Source organism: Ictidomys tridecemlineatus, chromosome 1 (genome assembly GCF_052094955.1).
Source record: "Ictidomys tridecemlineatus isolate mIctTri1 chromosome 1, mIctTri1.hap1, whole genome shotgun sequence".
In the NCBI taxonomy this organism is placed as follows: Eukaryota; Metazoa; Chordata; class Mammalia; order Rodentia; family Sciuridae; genus Ictidomys; species Ictidomys tridecemlineatus.
Genome location: NC_135477.1, coordinates 33213150 through 33237016, shown reverse-complemented (window position 1 = coordinate 33237016; position 23867 = coordinate 33213150). Strand labels below are relative to the sequence as shown.

Here is a 23867-nt window from a genome sequence, read left to right as displayed (position 1 = left end):
ATATTCTTTTTTATTCTGATCTTTTCCACAGTGTGGTAATCCTTGGTTTTCTGTTTGTTTTTTAACAAAGAAGGCCTTGAGATCTGACATGGATTTACTCTGCTACTGTGTAAATACATACCCTATTTTTTTTGATAGACCTTTTCCCTTGAGCAGGAAATATTTATATACATTGCTGGGGGCATTTTGCCCAGGATTCTTTACCTTTATAGTCAGCAGGTATGAAACTAGTCATGAGATTGTGGTCTTCTATTTTCAGGACTAACTTCCTGGGTATGCAACCTTATAGTTATAGAATACCATGTTTAGAAGGGCTCTTCATGTGAATTGGTACTTATCTTTTACAGTCTTGGAATTCTTATTTTTTTTTCCCGTACTGGGAATTGAACTGAAGGGTGCTCTATCACTGAGCTACATCTCTGGCCCTTTTTATTTTTTATTTTGAAACAGTGACTCACTAAGTTGCCAAGACTGGCAATTAATTTTTGATCCTTCTGCCTTGGCCTCTTGAGTGGCTGGCATTAAAGGTGTATACCCAACACATTCTTAATGTTTGAACAAGGGTCCCCACATTTCCATTTTGCAGTGACTCCACAAATTATATATTATTTCCTTCCTTTGTTTCCATTATCATCTTGCCAAAATGAAAGGGACTTTTCCTTTTTTTCCTTTCCTTTCTTTGCTTTATTTTCATTTCTTTCTTTCTTTAGCTTTCTTCCCCTTACCCCCTGCTCCTTTTCCCTTTCTCTTCCCCTTAAGTCAGGAACCTCAGCTGTTCCTGAAGAGTTCTTTCATTAGGGAAATTGCCTGTGCTCTGTAGGTGGGGGATCATTGGCACAGTTGTTCCAGAAATCTCTGTTTCTATCTCATTTCTCTTCCCTTTCATACTTCTAATTCTGGACTTCAGTGTACTGCTGGCTCGCAGCTCCACTGTAGTTAGTTCTCTGTCAGTGACTTTCTTTTTTCTGTTTCATCTGCCTTCTGTCTTCCAGAAATAATCTCTTGATGAATCCAACCATGCATCTTAATTTCCTTTGTTGTTGAGCAGTTTGTCCTTTGCCATTCTGTGCTTTTTATTTCACTTGTATCTCAGGATGGGGAGGAAGCAAACAAGTTAACTTAGTCTGTCATATGATTCTGAACAACCTGGTACCTTCTCTTGGAAGTTAAGTGATTGAATTAGATTACTTCAAGGGTCCCTATATATAATATTGTATGTTTCTAAGCATCATCCCTTTAGATGAATGTCAGGTCCCAGCTTAAATGACTTAAATGATTCTGGCACTTCATTTACTCTTATACCTGCACTTCATTTTTTTGGCTCACACTTATTTATGAGTTAAGTATAAGAGTTCCAGTGGCCTTTAACTTGACTGAAAACTCCAGAAAACTTTAATTCTAGTCTAGTAGAATTATTGACTTTAACCTATCCTCTTTTTATGTAACCAGAAAGAATTGTATTTAAAATACAAGTATTGTACTTTTTATATTTCGGCACAAGCAATTAGGAAAACATTTAGTGTTTACCTATTAAATGAAAATATAACCATATACTGGGCATATATTCTTACAAATTAGTTTTTCTTATTTGGATATTAATTTTTAAATGTAGAGGATAATGAATGATGTTTATCTGATTTATTAATATAATTAATATAAAATGGTATTATGTGAAATATGATGAAAGTATCACACATCCTATGATGTAGATGGCAGTCATATGTTGAATGCTGTTGTCTGACTTTTATCAACAAGTTTCTAAATTTTAACTGAATTTTGTCTTCACTTTGTGGCATTTATATATTTCCCAAGACATCTTTACATACACTTTGAAAGAGTCTACAAAAAATTGTTGAACAAATTACTATGTTGATGGGATAATTATAATAATCAATACAAAATTTATTGGAAGTTAAATCTAGAAAAGACTTAGTAATTATTTGGGATCAAGTCCAGTCTTCCAGAAGAATTAATTGTTTGGCTAATACACCTGTCAGCGCACTGCTTACTAGGGTTAATTAGATTGATCAGCCTGACTAGTTGAGTTTCTGCTGTGGTCTTTCTTTTACTCATTGTGTATTTTATTTGGTAAAAAGGACAGCTTCCCTTTTGGAGGAGAACCTTCAGTCTAGTCTATACCAGAAGTTCAACTTCCACTAATAAATAGTTTTGAGTTTCTTTGACCTAATGTAATTAGGTTAGATTCATATTTCTGAGTAAATACCTTTTTCATAAAAAGTTTAATAGTGTTTAAATATTACATGTTATTGAAATTTGAAAAGTAAATTACATAATTTTTTTTAAAATTAACACTTATTTTAATTTATTTAATCCTTGTTATTTTAAGGAATATTAAATTAATATTTATATTTTATTAATGCTTAATATTTTTAAAGAATAAGCCAGTAAATATATAGTTAATATAGAACTCTGACAGGAGCTTATCTGCATTTAAATTGAGACCAGAAATTTGGTTTTACTTTGGCTTACTATTATTCATTTACTAGTGGATACATGTAAATAATTAGCTGTAAGATAACTTAGTGAGGGCTGGGGTTGCAGCTGAGTGGTAGAGAGCTTGCCTAGCCCATGTGAGGCCCTGGGTTCGAACTTCAGCACCACATAAAAAAATAAGTAAATAAAGGTATTGTGTCCATCTACAGTTATAAAAAATTTTTTAAAAAGATAACTTAGCCATCATTTCTTTAGTAATTTATTTCAAGTTATATTAACAGATTATGTGAGAACACAAAAGATTTATCCTAAGTTGCTTCAGAATCATGTATGCTCTATTATTTCCTGTTATTTGTGAAAAAATACACATTTATTTCTGTCTATATTAAAATCACCTCTGAGAGGAGATGCTTGTTAAATATTCAGATACCATTGCTTGGTGTAGACTTAACTGCACTAAAATTTCTCTAGCTTACAAATATGCTTTTTTTCCTTGAAGTTCGAGAACCACTCCTTTATAGCAAAAAACACTGTTGAAGAACTGTTGTTTTCTAAATTTTCCACACAGCTGACATTTAGTAATTTGCTAACATCCTTGTACTTTAACGCTGACTAGACAACTTGATTAGATAGACAAAAGTTTGAAGGAAGATTTATCTGATTAATGTGAACATAAAAACTCACATCAATCTCCAAAATAAGTTGATAATATATGTGATAAATTAATACCTTTAAATGAGAGTAACATTTGTAGAACTAACTTGCTTGTTGTATAATATATTTTCTTTTGGTGCTTTAAACACTGTTTCTGCTGTTATTAGAATACATTTTCCTTTTTTATTTGATTTCCTTGCTGACTTCCTCCTCAGACCAACAATGATTATGCAGCCATGTCGGTAAGTAGATGCAAACTAAAGCTAGCACATAACATTAGAAAATAATGAACTTCCTACAGGCTTATTTTTCTCTGCTTATGTTTTTAAATTAACTTCTAATTATTTTGGCAGTGACTTTGATATATTTGTAGTTTTGTAGAAACATAAGTTTGAAGGTAATATTAGTTGTTTTGATGAAATAGAATTCTCTGTGATTTGATTATGAAAGTTAATATTGAAGGCATATCTGTGGGGAGTGCTGTGCTTTTGGAAACCTCTCTGTGGTCTTTCCTGATCTGTGAAATCATGTCAATGGGAATATACACCCCAAAGATTTTTGTGAGGCTTACGTGAAATAGTATACATAAAATGTTTAGAACAGTGCCTGGCATAAAATACAGTCTTCAAAAATATTGTTATTATTAGTCACTTCTAAGAAAATTTATGCCTTTTCTGAGTTTCTCTGCAACTCTATTAGCAAAACTTGTAGAAATTTAACCTAGTACATGACCCATTGTGAGCCAATGTGATTCATGACCCAGTATATATTTTTCTCAATTCAGCCCAATATTGCTTTCCTGAATTGCCTTAGCAATTCTCTCTCTCTCTCTCTCTCTCTTTTTAGAGAGGGGGGGATTTCTTAATATTTATTTTTTAGTTTTCGGTGGACACAACATCTTTATTTTATTTTTATGTGGTGCTGAGGATCGAACCCAGCGCCCCACTAATGCCAGGCGAGCACGCTACCGTTTGAGCCACATCCCCAGCCCAAGCAATTCTCTTTTTAAAATAGCTTTATCATATTTTTTTTCTCTATTTATCTTTTCAACATACAATTTTGAACTCTTGACAACCAGATTAAGAAGTAATTAAATATTTTCAAGATGTATAAATATTGAAAATTCTTGGGGGAAAAAAATCTCATCTAGCATTTGAAATGTAAATGTTCCTAATTTGTATACTTCTTTTTCTGTTCTTATTCCTATTATTGAAGTTCAAATTTTGATTATTGTAATTGTCTTGGGATTGATCTCTTCCAACAGTCTCTCCTTACTTCAGTCCATCCTATACACCAATGTCAGATAATTCTTTCTAAAGTAAAATTTAATCTATTTCCCTGTTCAAAAACTTCTGGGGCTCTTGATTGTTTGTTTAATCAAATAAAAATTCCAGAGGCTAGCAAAAAGTATAAAAGACATATTAAATTTGCTAACATATTTCCTACCGATAAACCATTTATATATACAGAAAGCAAAAATGGTGTTCATAAGTGAGACTGACCCTTTGTCCCAAAATTCAAATTGTTTATTGTCCTTGATTTTAGAGGGTAGGGGATTGTTCTATATAAATTTTAATTAGAAATTTTTAAAGTTTGGTACTTGAATGTCCAGTGTTTTGAAAGTTATTTATGTAGAATAGTTCTTTCTATGGATATAAATTAGGCATTTCTATGACATGTTTTGCTATCTATTTTCATACTGTTATAATGAGTTAATTCCAAGTACACAAAACATCAACAAAAACCAACCATTGACAGTATAATCATTGCATTAGATAAAGCTAAAGATTTTTGAGACAGAGAGTATATGAAAAGGTCGAAAACAGTCAAAGCCTTTTATGTGAAGTAGAATTTGTTTTTATGAAGGTTTTTCTTAATGCTTTAAAACAGGTGATTTTTCAGTATAGGAAGTTAATTGCAAAACAAAATTGCCTCTTAGTCAAAAGTGAGCATACTTTTATTTTATAACTTTAATACTTTTAGACATTTATTAAGTAGGCATCTCAGTTAAATGCTGACTAATCTTGGTGAGAGATTTATTTAATAACTTGTAAGTATTGTGTGTATATATAGCATAGCATACTTAAATACTTCCCTGCTGTTAAACACTGTAAAAAACGATATTTTGAATTGCTTTTGGTGAAGGCTCAGTTGGAAATAGTAGTAGTATTAGAAGTAATTTTAGAAGGGAACACTATGAGAGTTTTAGTAGGAAACCTGTGAATTAGGATAGGACTTCAGACCTGACCTGTGACAGATAAGAGGGATATAAATAGAAATAATTATAATGGACTCTTTTCAATCTATAGACTATACGTATATGCACTGTATGTAATATCTTATAACTTCACTCTTTGACAGAGCAAGATGAAAATAGACTAGATCATTGGTTCAGGCTTTATGAGCAAAGTACCATTTTGAATAGGAAGATTCAATATTAAAAAACAAATTAAAGTGTAGCATCCGGCCACTTTACTTCCTGATAACAACAGAGGTTTATGTTTAGAAAATTAAGTTTTTTTTTTTGCAGAAAGGAATGGCAAATTTCTAGGGATTCAGATAATATCTTCCCCTTTAATCTGAAAAGAAAGATTTTTTTCCTCTTTAAGTTAAGGGGCAAAAGTTCAAATGGGGAATAAGAAAAGGGACTAAATATGTGGGTAACAGATTGCTTAAATTGAAATTACCTTTTATTGTAAGCAGAAAAATCAAAAGGGAGGTCAGATCTCTAAGGAAAAAGAAGTAGGTGGTAGAGAAAGATATTAGAGTCAGACGTTTCTTGTGCAAGTCAAGATCTGGTGAGGCCATAAAGAGACCATTTTTCCTTCTGTTTTCCTTTGTTTCTTCTTTCCCTCTCCTGTAAAGAGGGAACAATAATGGAGAAAGGAAGGGCAGAGCTAATGGGAGGGGAGAACAACCTCAATACATTTACAGGATGTTTGCAGGTCAGATAGAGATAAAAGAAAATACAACATGTGGATATACACTTAGAAAAAACTTATGCAAGGTACTAAAATTCAACAAGTTAAAGAGATTAGGCTTTGCAGAGTAAAGTCCCACCAAAGTAGTATGTTCAGGCTAATATTACATATGAGGGGGAAGGTTCAGACTATGGGAAACCACCTTTTAATCATTTACTTTCATCCAGGAGACTTTAGTTGTTGTAAGAAAGCTGTCATGTTTTAAGTCTTTCTATCTTTTATGGAAATCAATGTGATAGATGGTAGTATTGAGGTTAAAATATTTTTAAAGAGCACATTCCTTTCTTATTCTTTTTTAAAATATTTGTTTATTTATTTGTTTGTTTGTTTGTTTTTTATGTGGTGCTGAGGATTGAACCCAGTGCCTCACATATGCTAGGCAAGTGCTCTACCCTGAGCTACAACCCCAGCCCCAAGGTTAAAATCGTTAGAAGCAAAAGAGGAGCAATTGGCAAAGATCTGCTGTAGTTGTCTGTAAAGACATTCTTAACAGAATTACCTATTCACAAGTCCTTGTTATTCAGGATAAGTACATGCCTGAGCTTTGAGAATCCTCAAATTTGAGGATACTACTGTGCTATATAATTTTTTTCAGAAAAATGCTATGAAATATAATTGAAAACCAAAGACCTTAATGACAGTTATTTCATCCATGCCAAGACAGCAAAGCCACATAGAGATGGGGAAGTTGGTTTGACTGCAGTCATCCTTTGAATGATTTTTACCCCATCATACTTATTTCACAGAACATGCTATTCTAATGTGTACCTAAATAAATGATGCCCTATTAGTCCTAGACTCTCAGAATCATCCTTAAAAGGTTGGCACTGAAATATAAATCCTTGAATGACTAAGGTCTCCTCTGTGCTATGTCTTTAATTATGGCTGTGTTTATAATGTATTAACCACAAACATGCATGCATTAGTAAGAGATAACTGGTAGGCTTTTGGTGGTGACACTTGTCCGGTTTACTAATGATACTTGGAAACCACCTATATTATCTAATCTCTTAGTATTATGGCAGTTTCTTTGGAAATTTTAAGTTTTACTAGGGTTGTGAAATATTTTCATTTTTAATGGTCTTGGCACTCAGAGCTATATGCTTATGTAAAGGAATAAGGTTGTGGGTCTGCTATTACAGAGTTACTATTTTAACGATTCTTGGAATGCTTCAGTTTTTCAAACTGAATTCTGTAAATTGGCTGTACTACATTATACGTCAACCACAGGGAAAATTAAGCACATCTTTATCTTTCTTGCTTTTCTTATGTTTGCCAAATGAGAACAGTGATAGGGCATTAATGTTGCGTCGCTTCCTTATTTAAAAATAAACATAACAGCCCAATAATGAGTAGTGTGGAAGCAGAGGCATTTCTTCAAAACCTTGTAACTTTCTAGACCTTTACTGTTCTGCTTGTCCCTGCGTTCTCTTTCTTCCTACTAAAGTTAGGATGTGTTTAAAGATAACCTGAGACTACCATGACAGACAGCAGCAATGATACTTGCTAGAAAGCTAAAATGTGGATACTGCATGCCATCTAAGTCCATGTTCAAAAGATAGTTTAAAAACAAAGACTGCCAAAATTTGATAAGCCCTGTGATTGGGATAAGGAAGTTTTGAGGGAAATAGAATTTTGCCATGTATTACTGGTAGTCCTGAAGTTTTCTTACTTTGGGAAACAATTTTGTTTCAACTTTAAGATAATCATGTTCTATTCTATCTTCCTGCCCCTCCCGTGTGTGTGTGTGTGTTTGCACATATGCATGTGTCCCAAGAATAAGCATTTATGTTACTGTCTGGCATCCTTATGATTGGGAATTGTTAGAAGGAGAGTGGAAAAACCTAAGAGGGGAGAATGGGAATTCCTAGTTGACTATAGAATTGTGGCTAACTAAGGTGGTAGCTAGTTTTTTCAGGGATGGAAGTGGTTAGATGATGACAAAAAGCAAGTATAAGAGAAATAGAGAAATGTAAAAGAAGTATTTTAGAGAATGTTGAGTGTGTTTAGAATCAGTATATTTTTATAGACCTAAGAATTCTTTGGCATAACCTTAAAAATCTGTCTTCATAGTAGTATTAAAACAATTATTAAAACTCACTAAAGAAATTCATCTTCATATTTAAACTTATATCTCACCCATTCTGTTTTATTGAGAATTTTACACATTTAACTATTGTATATAGTGTAGGAAATAAAAAATGGATCAAAATCTAAAGGAATCCTTGTGCATTTGTGAAATCATCTTGGGAAAATTCCACATTCTATGCGAATGTTTTAGTTTTTCTGATTTTATAGTATCTTTATATTTGAGTAAGACGTAGTATGTAGTTCTCTCTCTCTCTCTCTCTCTCTCTCTCTCTCTCTCTCTCTCTCTGTTGTTGTTGTTGTTTGCTGGGAATTGAACCAAAGGTGGTCTACCACTGGGCTACATCCCCAGCCTTTTATTTTTTGAGACAGGGTCTCACCAACTTTTTACCATGCTGGCCTTGAACTTGTGATCCTCCTGCTTCAACTTCCCTAATAACTGGGATTGCAGGCTTGCACCTCTGTGCTAAGATGTAGTTTCATATAGTAAGACTTTTGTTTTTATGTGGTGCAGAGGATTGAACCCAGTGCCACATGCATGCTAGGTGAGCACTCTACCACTGAGCCACCATCCCAGCCCATAGTAAGACTTTTGATTAGTAGTTCTTGTGTGAAACAGAAGGAAAATAATAGATTTTTTAAATTAAAATATCTACTTTTCACTTAGGTTCACCATTTTAAATTTGCATTAAGAATTTTTTATTTCTAATTTTAGTATTTACTCCACATTTGGTGAAAGACCTTATTCTTTCAGTCTGTGTATTTTAAAAGGCTATAAACATTGTGGCTCTTTAGGAGACTGAAGAATCCATCAAAATAATTCTCTTCCCCGGGCTGGGGTTGTAGCTCAGTGGTAGAGTGCTTGCTTTCCACACATGAAGCCCTGCGTTCGATCCTCAGCACCACATAAAAATAAAACAAAAATAAATACATAAGAAAAAATAATTCTCTTCCCCTTTTGCCTCTGGAAAGACTATTTCATAGTCTGCTAGCTGAAATTTATATAGCAAACGGAGAGGCAGTAAGTTTATGCGTAACATCAATTTACTGCTTTGATTTAAATAATTTAAAAGGCAGGATTAGAATTAATAAATTCACTTTCTAGTTTTAGGTGTAATATTTAAATCCACCATGATTTTTTTTTCTGTCAAGGGTTATGTAACCTTTTGAAACAAAATCTGTTATCAATTTAAAAAATAACATTATGCATAGTATATTTGTATCTATATTTTTCTTTTTTTACTTAAATAAAAAGAGTAGTTTATTGTGCAGAGTTGGTTTTTGTGATGATTATAAATAAAGGGAATTTAACTCATCTGGGATCATTAAGGAAGAGTAAACCAGTACAGAAAGGTGGTTGTGATATCAGGAGCATATTTTTACATGAGATGTTCTTGAAAGAATGAAACAGACTTGAAAAATGCTTTTAAATAATTACTGTTGGAATCAATCCTTTTAAAAAAAATTAGATCTTTGAAATAAGAGAATGGTGAGACAAAACTACAAATGAAAAGTCAAAGTGCCAATTATTTATAAATTTTCAACATTTCTTCCACTATTAGAGTAGATCTATGAAAACATTTCTTTGAAACCCAAACAATTTGAACCATAATCTTAAAAAACATGTATTTTTATTACCATGTTATTTTATAATATTTCAAAGGAAACAATCTTTAGCTTAACCTGTAATAGTAAATTATTTGGGAAATTTGGCTTGACATACAAACATTTGTTTTCTTGATTCTAGACTGAGGTTGATGGTTAGTGGTTTATTGTTCCTGTGATTGGCATTAAAAGCCTTATTTCACAGCTTGCAGTGAGGAACTATTGAGTAAAGAGTGGCTGTGTTCCACAAACTAAATTCAAAAAGTGTCAATCAAGGTCTCACATAGGTTACTTAGAGAATGAGTTTTCTTACTGATTTCACCAAATGTCACCTCATGCTGTCTTTGATTGGCACAGCCTGGCAGGGAGGATGGATGAATCTGTCACCGGCTGGTTAATTGTGTTGCTGGTCTCAGTCTGACATCAGGTCTTTGACTCTTAAATGGCTCAATACAAAACAAATTAGCAGATTGTAGTCATATTTCTCATTCTATATGCTTTGACTTTGTTGAATGCAGTCCATAAATCATATTGACTGACACACAAGTAAATGATGAAAGCTGCTTTTGAGACATGAATCTAGAAAGCAGCACTGTGAAGGTGCATGGAAGGATGCATATGGTTGACCCTTTGGGAATTTCCTAGGAGCCAAATGTCTCTTTACCACAATTGTTCTTAGAAGAAAAGCTTTTGGGTAATGCAAAAAGGATCTAATATGTCAGCAGATTCTCTTTTACAAGTGCCTTTGAAATATAAGAAGTTTGTCTAAGGGTTTTCTCTCTTTGCAAGTTGTTTTTCAACAAAATGTTAGAACATGAAAACATAGTTACACTTAAAACTTAAGCAGGTGTTTTAACTTATTTATTGAATTTTGTGTTGTTAAAGAGAAAAATGTTAATAGTTGCAATTAATTTTTCAGATGAGGGCAAGAGAAATTTCTAGGTGCTTAAAATTTATTAAATGTGCAGTGTTTTTTTCAGTCATATATTATTTGGGCTTTTCTGTTTTCAGGTTAAAAACCAGTCATCTCTAATAAAAAGGGATAGTTTTTAAAGATAGTTATAAAAATTGTTAGATTGTTTTTGTCTTATAAAATTATTAAAAGCTTCAACAATAACAGCAGTAATATTATTCAAAGAGTGGTGTTTAATTATATCAAAGTATGTGCAGGGCCATACGCATCAGAAATAAATTGTCAAATATATTTTTTAGGTGTGCAAATTTTGGAAAGATTAGAATTTTTCTATCTAAAAGTAAGTAGTAGGGGCTGGGGATGTGGCTTAAGCGGTAGCGCGCTCGCCTGGCATGCGTGCGGCCCTGGTTCGATCCTCAGCACCACATACAAACAAAGATGTTGTGTCCTCCGAAAACTAAAAAAATAAATACATAATTCTCTCTCTCTCTCTCTCTCTCTCTCTCTCTCTCTCTCTCTCTCTCTCTCTCTCTCTCAAATAAATAAATAAATAAATAAAATTAAGTAGTAGATGAAATCTAAGAATATATGTACACTTTCTATTGTTAGAAAGTAGGCACTTTAAAAGTATGTAATCTTATAGAACATAATTTTTTAAATGGAAAGAATCTGAACCTTTGATATTATTAACTTAAATTTTGATCTCTAGTAACAAAGAATTTATTTCATTTGAAAAATTTATAAAATATTTTATAAATATTTTAAACTTCTTTGAGAACAATAAGCCTGTATTTAATATGCCTAATCAAAAAATTAATGTTAAGATTTTATTATTATATGTAACAAATATGAATTTTCATTACCTGTTTCTACCATTTTATGGAATAACTTTATCTGTATACTCTAACCATCATTTTCAGCTCCAGTTACACACACACACACACACACACACACACACATACATACACACATATATATTTGTAGCCTCTGAATCTGTTAAATTTTAAAGGTTCACTAAAAACAATACTACTCATATTGTGCAGTGTATTTGCTTAAATGAATTTAAAATGAATTTAATAATAAAATTTTCAGTTTATTCATCTGTTTTTGTAGTGAGTACATTATAGTAAATAGAATATGGAGCTGATTTGATGAAGAAGTACATTAAACTGAAATATACTAGTTGTTTCATTAGGTCACAATGACATTTCCATTTTCACAAACCTATTATATTGTAATTAAATAACTGGTCATTGATTTCCTCTTTTTCTGCTTTTATCCCCCCTCTCATTCATATTGATATTATTCTGCTTGGGGAATGGAGCTGCATGTCTCCCAGACTAATTCCTTTTAGGATTGGGGGATCTTGAAGCATGCTGGGTTTTTCATTGTTTGTTACATTCCTTTTTGGCAGTTCATCAGTATCTGTCAAGTATATTGTTTGCATCAGCTTTTATCTCAAGTTTTTGATTGAGAAATTGACATTCCATTTCAGTTTTCTACTGTGCATAGTGTCTAAATGCTAACGAATCATTCATAAAAGTTCTTTGTTTCCAGTCTGATTATTAATGTGTAAGTTAAAGAACAAATTTTCTAACAAATGTGAAAATATATTTATGTTCTTTATTACTTTTCAAATCAAATCCACATAAACATTTTTGTACCCATTTATTGTAGCAATTATGTTTGGAAGATATTTTTTCATGATTGTAGCTTTATTGCCTTTTTGTTAAGTAGGAAGGAACCTAATTATTAAATATAAATGGTTAAATATTTATTAATGGAAATGAAGCAAAACATGGCTTGTCTCCAGGAAGTCATTTTTTCTAACCATAACCATAGATGTTAAATTTTATCATCAAATCACCAAATCCCATAATGGCTAGAGGTAGCCATTCTAGGAGCAGTATTATACTAGAAAATTTTATCTAGAAGAGTCTTTAAAATATTTTATTTTAAACTTCTATTTCAAATGCAAAGCCTTTTAAAATAAATAGTTTCTACTAAAAGTGATGTAGTATTGTAATTTAGCAATATAACCTAGAGGCTAAAAGAAGAAAACTTAGGGCTATCAAAGTTCATGTAGTTTCAGGACCTTATTAAAGTAGAAAATATATTTAAGTGTTATATACCTTAATAAAAGAAAACCACAAGCATATGTAGTTCACTTAACTACTACATATTTCTAAATTACCAAATGATTTTAAAACTCAATTTCTAAAACTAAATACAGATCTGTATTTAATTCAATTTGAAGTCATACTAGTAAATAAGCCTCCCTCCCATCAGTAATTAAAGCTGTGTCACAGACTAGCATTCTGAGTAGAAATAAAGACTTATGGCTCAAAGTATATTTTGAATTTTAGATACAGTTTAAATAGTAATAATAAATTACAACATTAACTTTCTTCATTTTGGTTTAGTTAAATATACAAAGGAGAGCTTAGAGAGCATTATATGGAAAAGTGTGTTTTTTGATGTTATGGTGATTTTGTCATAAATGTCATATTTTAATATTGAAATATCAATATTTTTAAAATTTTCAGGCATTTTAATATTAGATATTAATTCTTTTAATCTTAGATATTTCAAGAGATATGAAATAATAATAGCTTTTTAACTTGTATTTCAGTTTTCTTTGTATTTCAGTTAGATCTTTAATGATATATCCTGAGAAAGATGAGGGAACTAAGAATATTAATTTTGGTTCTTACAATACAAAGGCATAGTTATTCAGGATGCAGAAACAGAAAAGCCAATAATCACTATTAAAAGATTGTCAGTATATAATTTTTGTACTACTTTATAGTATATTTTTGTATTTGCTTATTTATTTATTGTTGTTTGTTTGTTTTTTGTTTGGTTGTTTGTTTTAAACAGGGGAAAGTCGCCCAGACAGCTTGCATGTCAGCCTGCCAGCATCTGTCAACAACCTTGATGCAGATGCTGCTGGATAGTGAGTTAAAACAGATAAGCATGGGAGCTGTTCAGCAATTTAACTTAGATGTCATACAGTGTGAATGTAAGTACCATGTTGGTTAGTTCATGAATTTCAAGGAATGTATATTTAAATTATATGAAAAAAATTATATATATAGTGGTAGTAGGATATTTTGAAGACGGAAAGGATCTAATGTAACTAAACTTTTGGCAGCCTTGTGAGTAGAACTAACTTTAAAGGAAGAGAAAAATGAAAAATATGCCAGCTTCACGACATTCAAGGTTTCTAGAGAGGCACTGAAATGGTACTCTAGATTGGGATAATTCAAAAGATAACTCATTATCCCCAATATTTCTTTCTCAGGTAATTCTTTTTTTTTTCTTTTTTAAGTATTTTTTTTTAGTTGTAGGTGGACATACTACCTCTATTTTATTTATTTATAAATAAAATTATTTATTTATAAATAATATAATATAAATAGATTATTTTATTTATTTATAAATAAATAAAATAGATTATTTTATAAAATAAGTAAATAAATAGAATGGATTGCTGAGAATCAATCCCAGTGCCTCACACGTGCTAGGCAAGTACTCTACCACTGAACCTCAACTCCAACTCTCTCAAGTCATTCTTGCTTTCTTGCCAGGACTCTTAATGTTTGTCATAAATGAATGAGATGATTCTAAGTTTGTCACTTTTTTCTATTAATAACTTTTTAGATATTTGGTAGAAGGACAATCTTAAGACCCTGCATATTGGGGCTGGGGATGTGGCTCAAGCGCGCTTGCCTGGCATGCATGTGGCCCGGGTTCGATCCTCAGCACCACATACAAACAAAGATGTTGTGTCTGCCGAAAACTAAATAAGTAAATATTTAAAAAAATATCTCTCTCTTTAAAAATAAATTTTTAAAAAACCTGCATACCAAATGAAGTGTCTAAATTTTTGTTTATCTTTCCCAAAGATTTCTCAAGCCTTTATAGTTGCCATTATTTTTTACTTTATTTTGTTTAGGTACTAAGGTTCTCATATTCCATAATCTAGTATTGACATTTAGCTAATCAGCTTCAAAACCGATTTGGTTACTTGAGTGTTATTGGCCTTATTATATGTACTTCTGGATATGGGTTTTATCAACCCTTAAATTATAACTTTTAAAGTATAGAACATGAGTATACATAAGCAGTTTTCAAGCAGTACTTTCAAATGAGTAATCCCTTGTTGACAGTTGAGTTAGGCACCTCCATTGATAAATTGAAAGTCAGTGGGGCACAAGAAGGATTATAAAATACTTGTCTGAGGAAATATTTGCAATAATATATTCTTTGTGAAAGACATTTAAAAATTAAATGTCAGCAGCCTACAACTTTTTTTTTCCCAACAAGGATCAAATATTCCTGTGACTATTGTGTATAAGGTTTTCCACTAGAGAAAAAAATCATTTTCTTAGGAAGTGTTTCTAATTTTCTCTAATTGGAAAACATTTATTTTCTTTATAAAAAATAAAACTAACATTTACAAAATATTTTTTGTATTTGCCAAAAAAAAATACTTTAAAAATTTTTACAAGCTATCTAAGCTCAAATTATTATTCTATAAGTAGTTTGAAACTAATTTTTTTCCTTCCTTCCTTCCCTCCCTCCCTCCTTCCTTCCTTTCCTCCTTCTTCCTTCCTTCTTCTCTTTCTTATTGAACCCAGGGTCTGGCACATACTAAGTGTGTGTTGTACTTCTCAGCTGTGCTCACAGCTAAAAACTGATTTCTTAAAGTTTTTAAAAAGTTGCCTTATGCAGGTGTGGTGGTACATGCCTATGATCCCAGTGACTCAGAAGGCTAATGCAGGAGGATCACAAAATTTTTTTTAAGCATTCTGGTTATTTTTAGTTAAAGAAAAACAGCCTTTTCCAAGGGCAACAAAGTGAACTAAAGGTCAGAAGGAAGCTGGGTGTAGGCTTTTCACAGGCTCTTGCTCCAAAACCTGGAAGTAAGGAAAGAGCCCTCCTAGGAACTCTGGGGTGCCTGGAACAGCAGAAGGATTCCTCTGGTGGGGCTGGGCACAGCTGCCAGACCAACCTTGGTCACTGGATTGGTTTGCATGGGCTCTAGGGCGATTTCCATGGGCCAGTCATTGACATGATTAACACTAGTATTCTTTGGGGCATTACATTAAGGAATGATACAGGGAGCCAGAAGAGTTGGCTTATTCGGTTGGATTCTGAATCACAATCAGGAAATAGTCTTTATCTGGTGCAACCATAGTTTCATTTTTCTTGGAGCAGATTCGAAGGAAAGTGAGGTCATTCTGGGGGTCAATTTCTCGCACAGTGCTCCTTGCCTTCAAGATAAAGTTGTGCATGAGGTTGGCATACTGTGTGGTAGTGGGATTGTCCATGGTACTCTTGATGGGAATTCCTTCTGTAGTCACCACGATGATTCCCTGTACTCCTTTCTGGCTCTGAAGTCACTTCAGTGTCTCCTCCACCTCTGCCTCTAATGACACCTTGTTTCATTTTCCTTTTCAATTTTTCTTATAAGCTTTACATATCATCTCGGACTGATCCTTAGCTCTGCGTCGCGAACACTCCGAGGATCACAAATTTAAGTCCAGCTTCAGCAATTTATCAAGACCCTAAGCAACTTAGTGAGACCCTGTCCCCAAAAAATAGAAAATAAAAAATGAAAAGGGCTAGGATGTAGCTCAGTAGTAAAATCCCCCTGTTAAATATCCAATACCAAAAAAAAAAAGTTGTCTTATGAGCTCATTCCAGTATGACATTGCTTATGTACACATTTTACATTGATATAGCTTGAGATATTTTGTTTTATTATATCTCTTTGTGACTTCAAAATAATTAGGTGGTTGAACCCTTTGTTGATGTTTGGTTATTTCTTCTCAATTAGATTTATTGCCAAATGATAGAAATTGCTGTTTGGTTAGGCAATTCAATGTCTAACTCTCTCTGTTCATACTTTTGTATGAAGGGTAGCCTAACTAAGTCGGCACCCCGCCCCACCCCCTGGCCAATCTTTGCCTTATTACTATCCTGTTGTAGTGATACTTTTTGCTTTTACTCACTACTTTGGGCAGAATTGCTAAAGGATCCTTTTTAAATGTGATGTTTTCTTAAAGGACTAATCTCTTGAAGAACACCAAGGAAGACCCTGAGTATGAGGTATAACTCAATTAGGAAAGTCTGAGGTCAAGAATAAGAAGGATAAATCCTAGCCTTCTGGGGGCTAAATTTTGGCACTAGAGATAGGGAAAGGAAGGGACCAAGACTCAAAGAGAAACCGTAGAAGAAAACTTGGCTTCCTTTTAAGATTTTCCCTTTGGGTGACTCTGCCTCTTAATTCGTATCATCTATCACTATAATCATTACTTTTTAAATACAGTATCATACTTTCAGTAATGACCAAACAAATATAAATTGATTATATTTTCATGTTTATTTCACAGCTTGTGATGTTAACTGTTTTTCCCCCCCAAAAGGCATCTTTTAATTTTTAATAGTGTGGTATAAGTAATGAAGGAGTCCCATACTCTTTTCTACTGCAACTCATGGACTTTCAGTGATTGACACATAAATCATTTAAGAATGAACAGAATGGGGTTGGGGATGTGGCTCAAGCGGTAACGCACTCGCCTATCATGCTTGGGGTGCTGGGTTCGATCCTCAGCACCACATAAAAATAAAATAAAGATGTTGTGTCCACCGAAAGCTAAAAAATAAATATTAAAAAATTCTCTCTCTCTCTCTCTCTCTCTCTCTCTCTCTCTCTCTCTCTCTCTCTCTCTCTCTCTCTTTCTCTTTCTCAAGAAAAAAAAAAAGAATGAATGGTAGCTTAGCATGGTGACACACACCTGTAATCCCAGTCACTCAGAAGGCTGAAGCAGGAGGATCACAAGTTCAAAGCTAGTCTAAGCAGCTTAGTAAGGTCCCAAGCATCTTAATGAGACCTGATCTCAAAAAAAAAAAAAAAAAGAGTGAGGGTGCTAGAGATGTTTTTCAGTAGTTAAGTGCCTGTGGATTCAATCTCCAGTACTGAAAAACCTCAAAACAATAACAAAAAACCTGCAGCTTTCTCTAGTGAATATATTAAGAAAATTTTTAACTAAATTTTCATTCTATTTTAAGTAATTTTTGGTTTGTTTTTCTTTTTTTTTAAATTAGTTACACATAACAGTACAATGATCTTGACATATCATACATTTGAATCAGATGGGATATAATTTCTCATTTTTCTGAGTATGCAGGTTGCAGAATCACATTGGTCATGCAGTCACGTATATACTCACAGCAATAATAATGTCTATTTTATTCTGCTTCCATTCCCTCCTTCCTCTCCCCTCCCCTACCATCACTTCTCTCTACCCAATCTAATGTGACCCACTTCTTTTTTTTTTCTTCCCTCACATTGTCATACATATATTCTGTATAACGATGAGGGTCTCCTTCCATCTTCCATGCAATTCCCCTTCTCTCTCCTTTTCCCTCCCACTTCTCTTCCCTATCTAAAGGTGATATTCTTCTCATGCTCTTCCTCCTTACCCCATTTTGAGTCACTCCTCTCATATCAGAGAAGACATTTGGCAATTGTTTTGGGGGGGCGGGATTGGCTAACTTCACTTAGCATAATCTGCTCTAATGCCATCCATTTCCCTGCAAATGCCATGATCTTGTTATTTTTTAGTGCTGAGTAATATTCCATTGTGTATAAATGCCACATTTTTTATCCATTCATTCATTGAAGGGCATCTAGGTTGGCTCCACACACTAGTTATTGTGAATTGTGCTGCTATTAACAATTATGTGGCTGTGTCCCTGTAGTATGCTGTTTTTAGATCTTTTGGGTATAGTCCGAGAAGAGGAATAGCTGGGTCAAATGGTGGTTCCATTCCCAGTTTTCCAAGGAATCTCCATACTGCTTTCCAAATTGGCTGCACCAATTTGCAGTCCCACCAGCAATGTATGAGTGTACCTTTTTCCCTGCATCCTCGCCAGCACTTGTTGTTGTTTGACTTCATAATGGCTGCCATTCTTACTGGAGTGAGATGGTATCTTAGAATAGTTTTAATTTGCTTTTCTCTGATTGCTAGAGATAGTGAGCATTTTAGAAAGCAGTTTGTATACAAAGTATATTTTCAGTACTAATTAGTATGTATGCTTTAGTATGTATGGGTCAGGGAAAGGAGAAGATAGGAAGAGGAATTTGGCTAGATAGGAAGAAGGCTAGAGTACATGGTAAATTTGTGAAAAGAAGGGGTCTGATTATTATGGAATCACTTGGATATGGAGGAAAAGATAGGTAGTTTAGATGAAGAATCCCCAAAGCTAAAAAGATTGTTGAGTTTCACTGCCAACCTCATAACACACAAACTCACATACTCTTCCACCTTGAAATCCTCTCTAAAATAACCTTACGGTATAGTTGTCCAGATATTCCTTGAACATCCAGTGTGGGAGATTAGCTACTCATCAGAAACTGTTTTTCTATATGATATCTTGCTCTATTATTATATTACATTGAGCTGAAAGCACTTTTTCTCTAAACTTCTCTTGATAGACCTAGTTCTACCTTTAGGCTAGCGTTATCATTAGTTCATATTGTGCCTTTATGCAAATTAGGAAAGTGTTCTCACCAAAAGGCAAAAGTTTTCTCCTTTAAATGAATTAGAGAAAGTCTAGCCTTTTTCTAGCTGGTCTCAATCCCTACCAAGTCATGTGACTCATTGAATGAACTATAAACTGAATTTCTCTTCTCCCTCCCTTTCTCCTTCTCTGGGTACCTGTGTGTAGGAAGTATCCTGACAACTGTATGTGGCAGTCTGCTTAAAGTCATACAGAAAACAACAAATCCTTATCTATAAGCTAATTATATATTAAAACAGCTCTTATATCCCTCTAAACTTTTGAAGACCAGACACTAACAGTTCTTCCTATTCTCACATATAATTTTAGATCCTGTGCTCTTTTTTGAACAACTGGCTTGACTCTGTTTCTGTTTGATGTCAGTGTCTAATCCCCCAGGTTTAGGGGAACCAGCATAATATGTAGGTGGCCTATCAAATACATTATTCTATAATCTGTACTTTATTAATGAAGCCCAAACTATTATGACTTTTTTTAATGGCCAGAGTATACTTAAATCATTGATGCTACAGTGCACTAAATTCTGTACATCTTTTTCTTTTTTTGTGATTGCTAAGCTCTGGAGGTTTTGTTTTACTTATAGAAATGGAGATTGAACTCAGGGCCTCCCATGTGTACTAGGCAAGTGCTTTACCACTGAGCTTTAGCCCCTCTAAGCTTTGTTTTTCTAATCTTATACTTGTATGTATGGTTTTTATTTTAGTATTTTAAGATTATTCCATAATTTTTATTTTTAAGATTTATTCTATAACTAGCCTATTGAGATCTTTTTACATCACAGGTTAATATTATCTATAGATTTTAATCATGTAGTCTGCATATTTAACAAGGTCATTTCCAGAATGTTGGGTAAAGCCTGTTATTAATATTCTGAGATACTGTATATCATAGGTTCTCAAAACATGGTCCCCAGATGAATAGCAGTAGCATTGCCTGGGAACTTACTAGAAATACAAATTCTTCAGCCCCACTTGCTGAATTGGGAATCCTGGGAATAAATCTCAGCAATTTGATTGAATAGGCCTCCAGGAGACTTCTGAAGCACAATAAAGTTTGAGAACCACTGCAATATCTGAACCTCCCCCTTCATATCAACTTAGATCCATCATTCAGAATCTCATGAGTACTTGTGGTTGTCTTAACCAGTTTCTAATCCTGTAAGTGAATCTAATTTATAGTTTAATGTTTTACCCAAAATTATAAGTCACCTTTAGATTGACTTGCTAGCACATAGAGTTAATACCTACCATTGAATTTTCCTCATCTAATTACCTTTTCAAAGAAGAAAATGATACTACTGTGATTCTTCATAAACCCAAATTGACTCATAGTAATCACTTTCTCTTTAAGACTCCAAGAAACCATTGTATAATAGTCTGTAATTGGTTCCCAAGATTTATGTAAAATCCCACCAATACGTGGCATATTAGCAAGAGATCCAGAGTCCATGCAAATTAGATAACAGGAATTGAACTTAGACTGGAGCCCATGAACCACCAAAGATCCTGGACAACTCAGGAAAGGCACTTAAAGAATTTAAGCAATAGTGAGTGAGTTTAGTTCCAAGTATGAAATATAAGCATCATCAGGAGTGCCCTTTAAGGCCAGGCGCTATGGCACATACCTGTAATTCCAGCGACAGGAGGATAGAGAGTTCGAAGCCAGCCTTAGCAGTGGTGAGGGGTTAAGCAATCAGTGAGACTCTCTCTCTGGGGACGTGGCTCAGTGGTTGAGTGCCCCTGAGTTTAATCCCCAGTATAAACAAACAAACAAACAAACAAACAAAGTGCCCTTTATTCTGAGTTTGATATTTCTTCTATTTTCTTTAGTCAGAAACCAAAATATTTACTTTACCACCCTTAATACTTTGTTAAAACATTTTGCATACATTCCTAGGCTGCAGAATGTCATTTCACAGCGATAAACAAATAGCACATCTGGATGATGTAAGAGATGGAAAGTTGGAACTAATTCAGTTTCTGACAAATTATTATGTACCATCATCAGCCATGTACTTTTGATTTTTGTTTGGGTTTTTTTCTGATGATGAAGAAGAATTAATACTAATCATCTACAGGCTCACTTATTTCTTCAAACAGTGTGTTGTTATGGTACTCCTTTCCCTGGTGTTTCTTGCAATGAGTATCACATACCTGTGAGGTAAACTAGCTTAAGCCAAAATTTCAGTAATTATAAAAGTTTTTTTTCCATGTTAATTGATATAAGACTATTCATTTATTCAAATGTTTAATGAGAACCTTTTACATGTCGTATATTGGAAAATGAGAGATGAATCAGACTTCAAATATTTCATAGTCTTTTTGGCTGGGAAGGAGACAGATGCATTAAATTATTAGAATATAACAACTTCTTAGGCTGGGGTTGTGGCTTAGTGGTAGAGCACTTTCCTAGCACATGTGAGGCCCTGGGTTCGCTCCTCAGCACCACACATAAATAATAAAATAAAGTTAAATATTAAAAGAAAAAAATTTTTTTAAAAAACAACTTCTTTATAGAAATATATATGTAAAGAGATTGTGATTCATTCTACCTATAATGGGATTGGTAAGATTGATAACAATGAAAAGTGAAATTTGAGGTTGGTCTTTTAATGAGTAACATTTCATTGAAAGCAGGGAAGGGCATTCTGAGAAGAGGGAATGGCATAGGCAAAAGCATTGTGATGGGATTGTGCTTAGGGAGTCTTCAGGCAATTTCATGTGAGTAGACAGCAAGATGCCTGCTGAAAGTATCAAAAGGCCTGACTGAGAAAAGTTAGACTCCTGAATGCTTTAACTTTATTTTATCCAGGAAGTGGGGATCTACTGAAGCTATTAAATCAAGACCATGATTTTATGAAATCTATATTATAGAAAGTTAACTTTCGTGTTACATGGAAACTTAACTGAAATAAGGGAGAGACCAAAAACAGAAAGACCTACAAAAAGGCTCTTGAACTTTTTCATGTGAAAGATAAAGAGAATTTGACCTTGGAATGTGGGAATGAAGAAAAGAGGGTATATTCCAGACATCTTAGAGGAGGGAATATATACATATAATTGGTGAACTGAGTAGAGGTATTATTTGTTATGTTAAGGTGGTTAGAATCAGAGAAGTACACAGTGAAAGAAACCTAAAGAGTGCATCCCATGGCTAGAGGGTAGGGAATAAACATAGAGAAAAGAAAAGGAGGAAGAGATGATACATCAAGGGTAGATAGTTTAATTAGTGAAATTTCAGGAGCACTTAACCACTGAGTCATATCCCTAGCCTTTTTTTTTTTTTTTTTTGTATTTCAATTAGAGACAAGGTCTCCATCAGTTGCTTAGGGCCATTGGGATTACAGGCTTGTGTCACTGTGCCTGGCTCAAATGTTTTAAGATAGTCTGAGCACATGGCAGGAAGTTAAGACGTTGGCTCTGGTCCTGACTCTGATTCTGATTTAATCAAGTTGCTTTGGACAAACCATTAAACCACCTAGAGGCCTCATTTTTTCCCATAAAATATGGAATTTGGAAGTAACAACTTCTAGGATACATCCTAGTTCTAAGATTCTGAGGCAGTTAAATATTAAGGCAATGAAGGGGCTTTGGGATTACATATTAATTAATTCCTTTGTTTCTATTATATAGTTGATATTTAGGGTATATATATAGTGGTAAGCCAAACAGAAAAAGTCCTTACCCTCTTGAGGTTTAAGCCCAGTGAGGAGATAGTCATTAAATAATCTCACTGATAAATCTTATAAAGTGTTAAATTCTACAAAAGTAGCTGGTACTTTGAGAAAGTATAAGAAACAGATCTAATTTAGATATAAAAATTTATAGGTTGAAAATATTAAGCAAGTCAGTGCATGAATGTAGTAGATACTTTTGGTTAACCTGATCATAGCCATAATACTAGTATAACTATATTTTTGAGAAAGTCAGAAAGATAATAAGTAATGTTTGCTGGAGAATCACAATAATAGCCCTCTCTAAAATTTACATTGAACATGTGATCCTATTATAGATTTGTATAAGTTCAAGATAAATTTCTGCTGAGTGTGGTGGCACATGCCTATAATCCTGATGGTTTGGGAGGCTGAGACAGGAGGATGGTGAATTCAAAGCCAGCCTTAGCACCTTAGCAAGGTCCTAAGCAACTCAGTGAGACCCTATCTCTAAATAAAATATAAAAAAAAGGGTTGGGATGTGGCTCAGTGGTTAAGTGCCCTGAGTTCAATCCCTGGTATCAAAATAAATAAATAAATAAATTTCTTCTTGGTTGGAGATGCATTGGCCAACCTGGCATAAGGCTAATGTTTAAATCTGTGTATATACTTTGCTTAAATATTTATTAAATACCTGCTCTGTACTGAGCCTAATATAGATGCCTTACAGATATAACCATGTAGAAGAAAAGATAATATGTCCTCTAAAATAGTTATTAAAAAGAAGTCTCAGAAATCCTTTGTATTTCTAGCAAAATACAAAATATTTCCAAAGCATCAGAGAACTACAAATTCTGTCCCATATTTGAAGTTTTCAGGATAGATTTAGAACGTACTTTTTCATGCATTCTACTCAAATATCTAG

The 23867-nt window shown here is 33.5% G+C and overlaps 1 protein-coding gene and 1 pseudogene across 9 annotated transcripts in view; one reads left to right on the top strand and one right to left on the bottom strand.

Annotated features, from left to right (window-relative positions):
* The window catches only part of Exoc6 (exocyst complex component 6), a 193190-nt gene that overhangs the window by 129661 nt on the left and 39662 nt on the right, over window positions 1-23867 (top strand). For 6 of the 9 annotated variants that reach the window (XR_013434312.1, XM_078037990.1, XM_078037999.1 and 3 more), the window contains 2 exons: window positions 3324-3350; window positions 13576-13717. Coding sequence is in view for 8 of the 9 variants with exons in the window: in XM_078037990.1 (XP_077894116.1) it covers window positions 3324-3350; window positions 13576-13717 (169 nt within the window). In the remaining variant the exon portion in view is untranslated. The remainder of the gene's footprint in view (window positions 1-3323; window positions 3351-13575; window positions 13718-23867) is intronic. The other 3 variants (XM_078038005.1, XM_078037994.1, XM_078038020.1) reach the window with 1 other exon arrangement.
* On the bottom strand, window positions 15789-23850 carry LOC101963162 (dynein light chain roadblock-type 1 pseudogene; annotated as a pseudogene).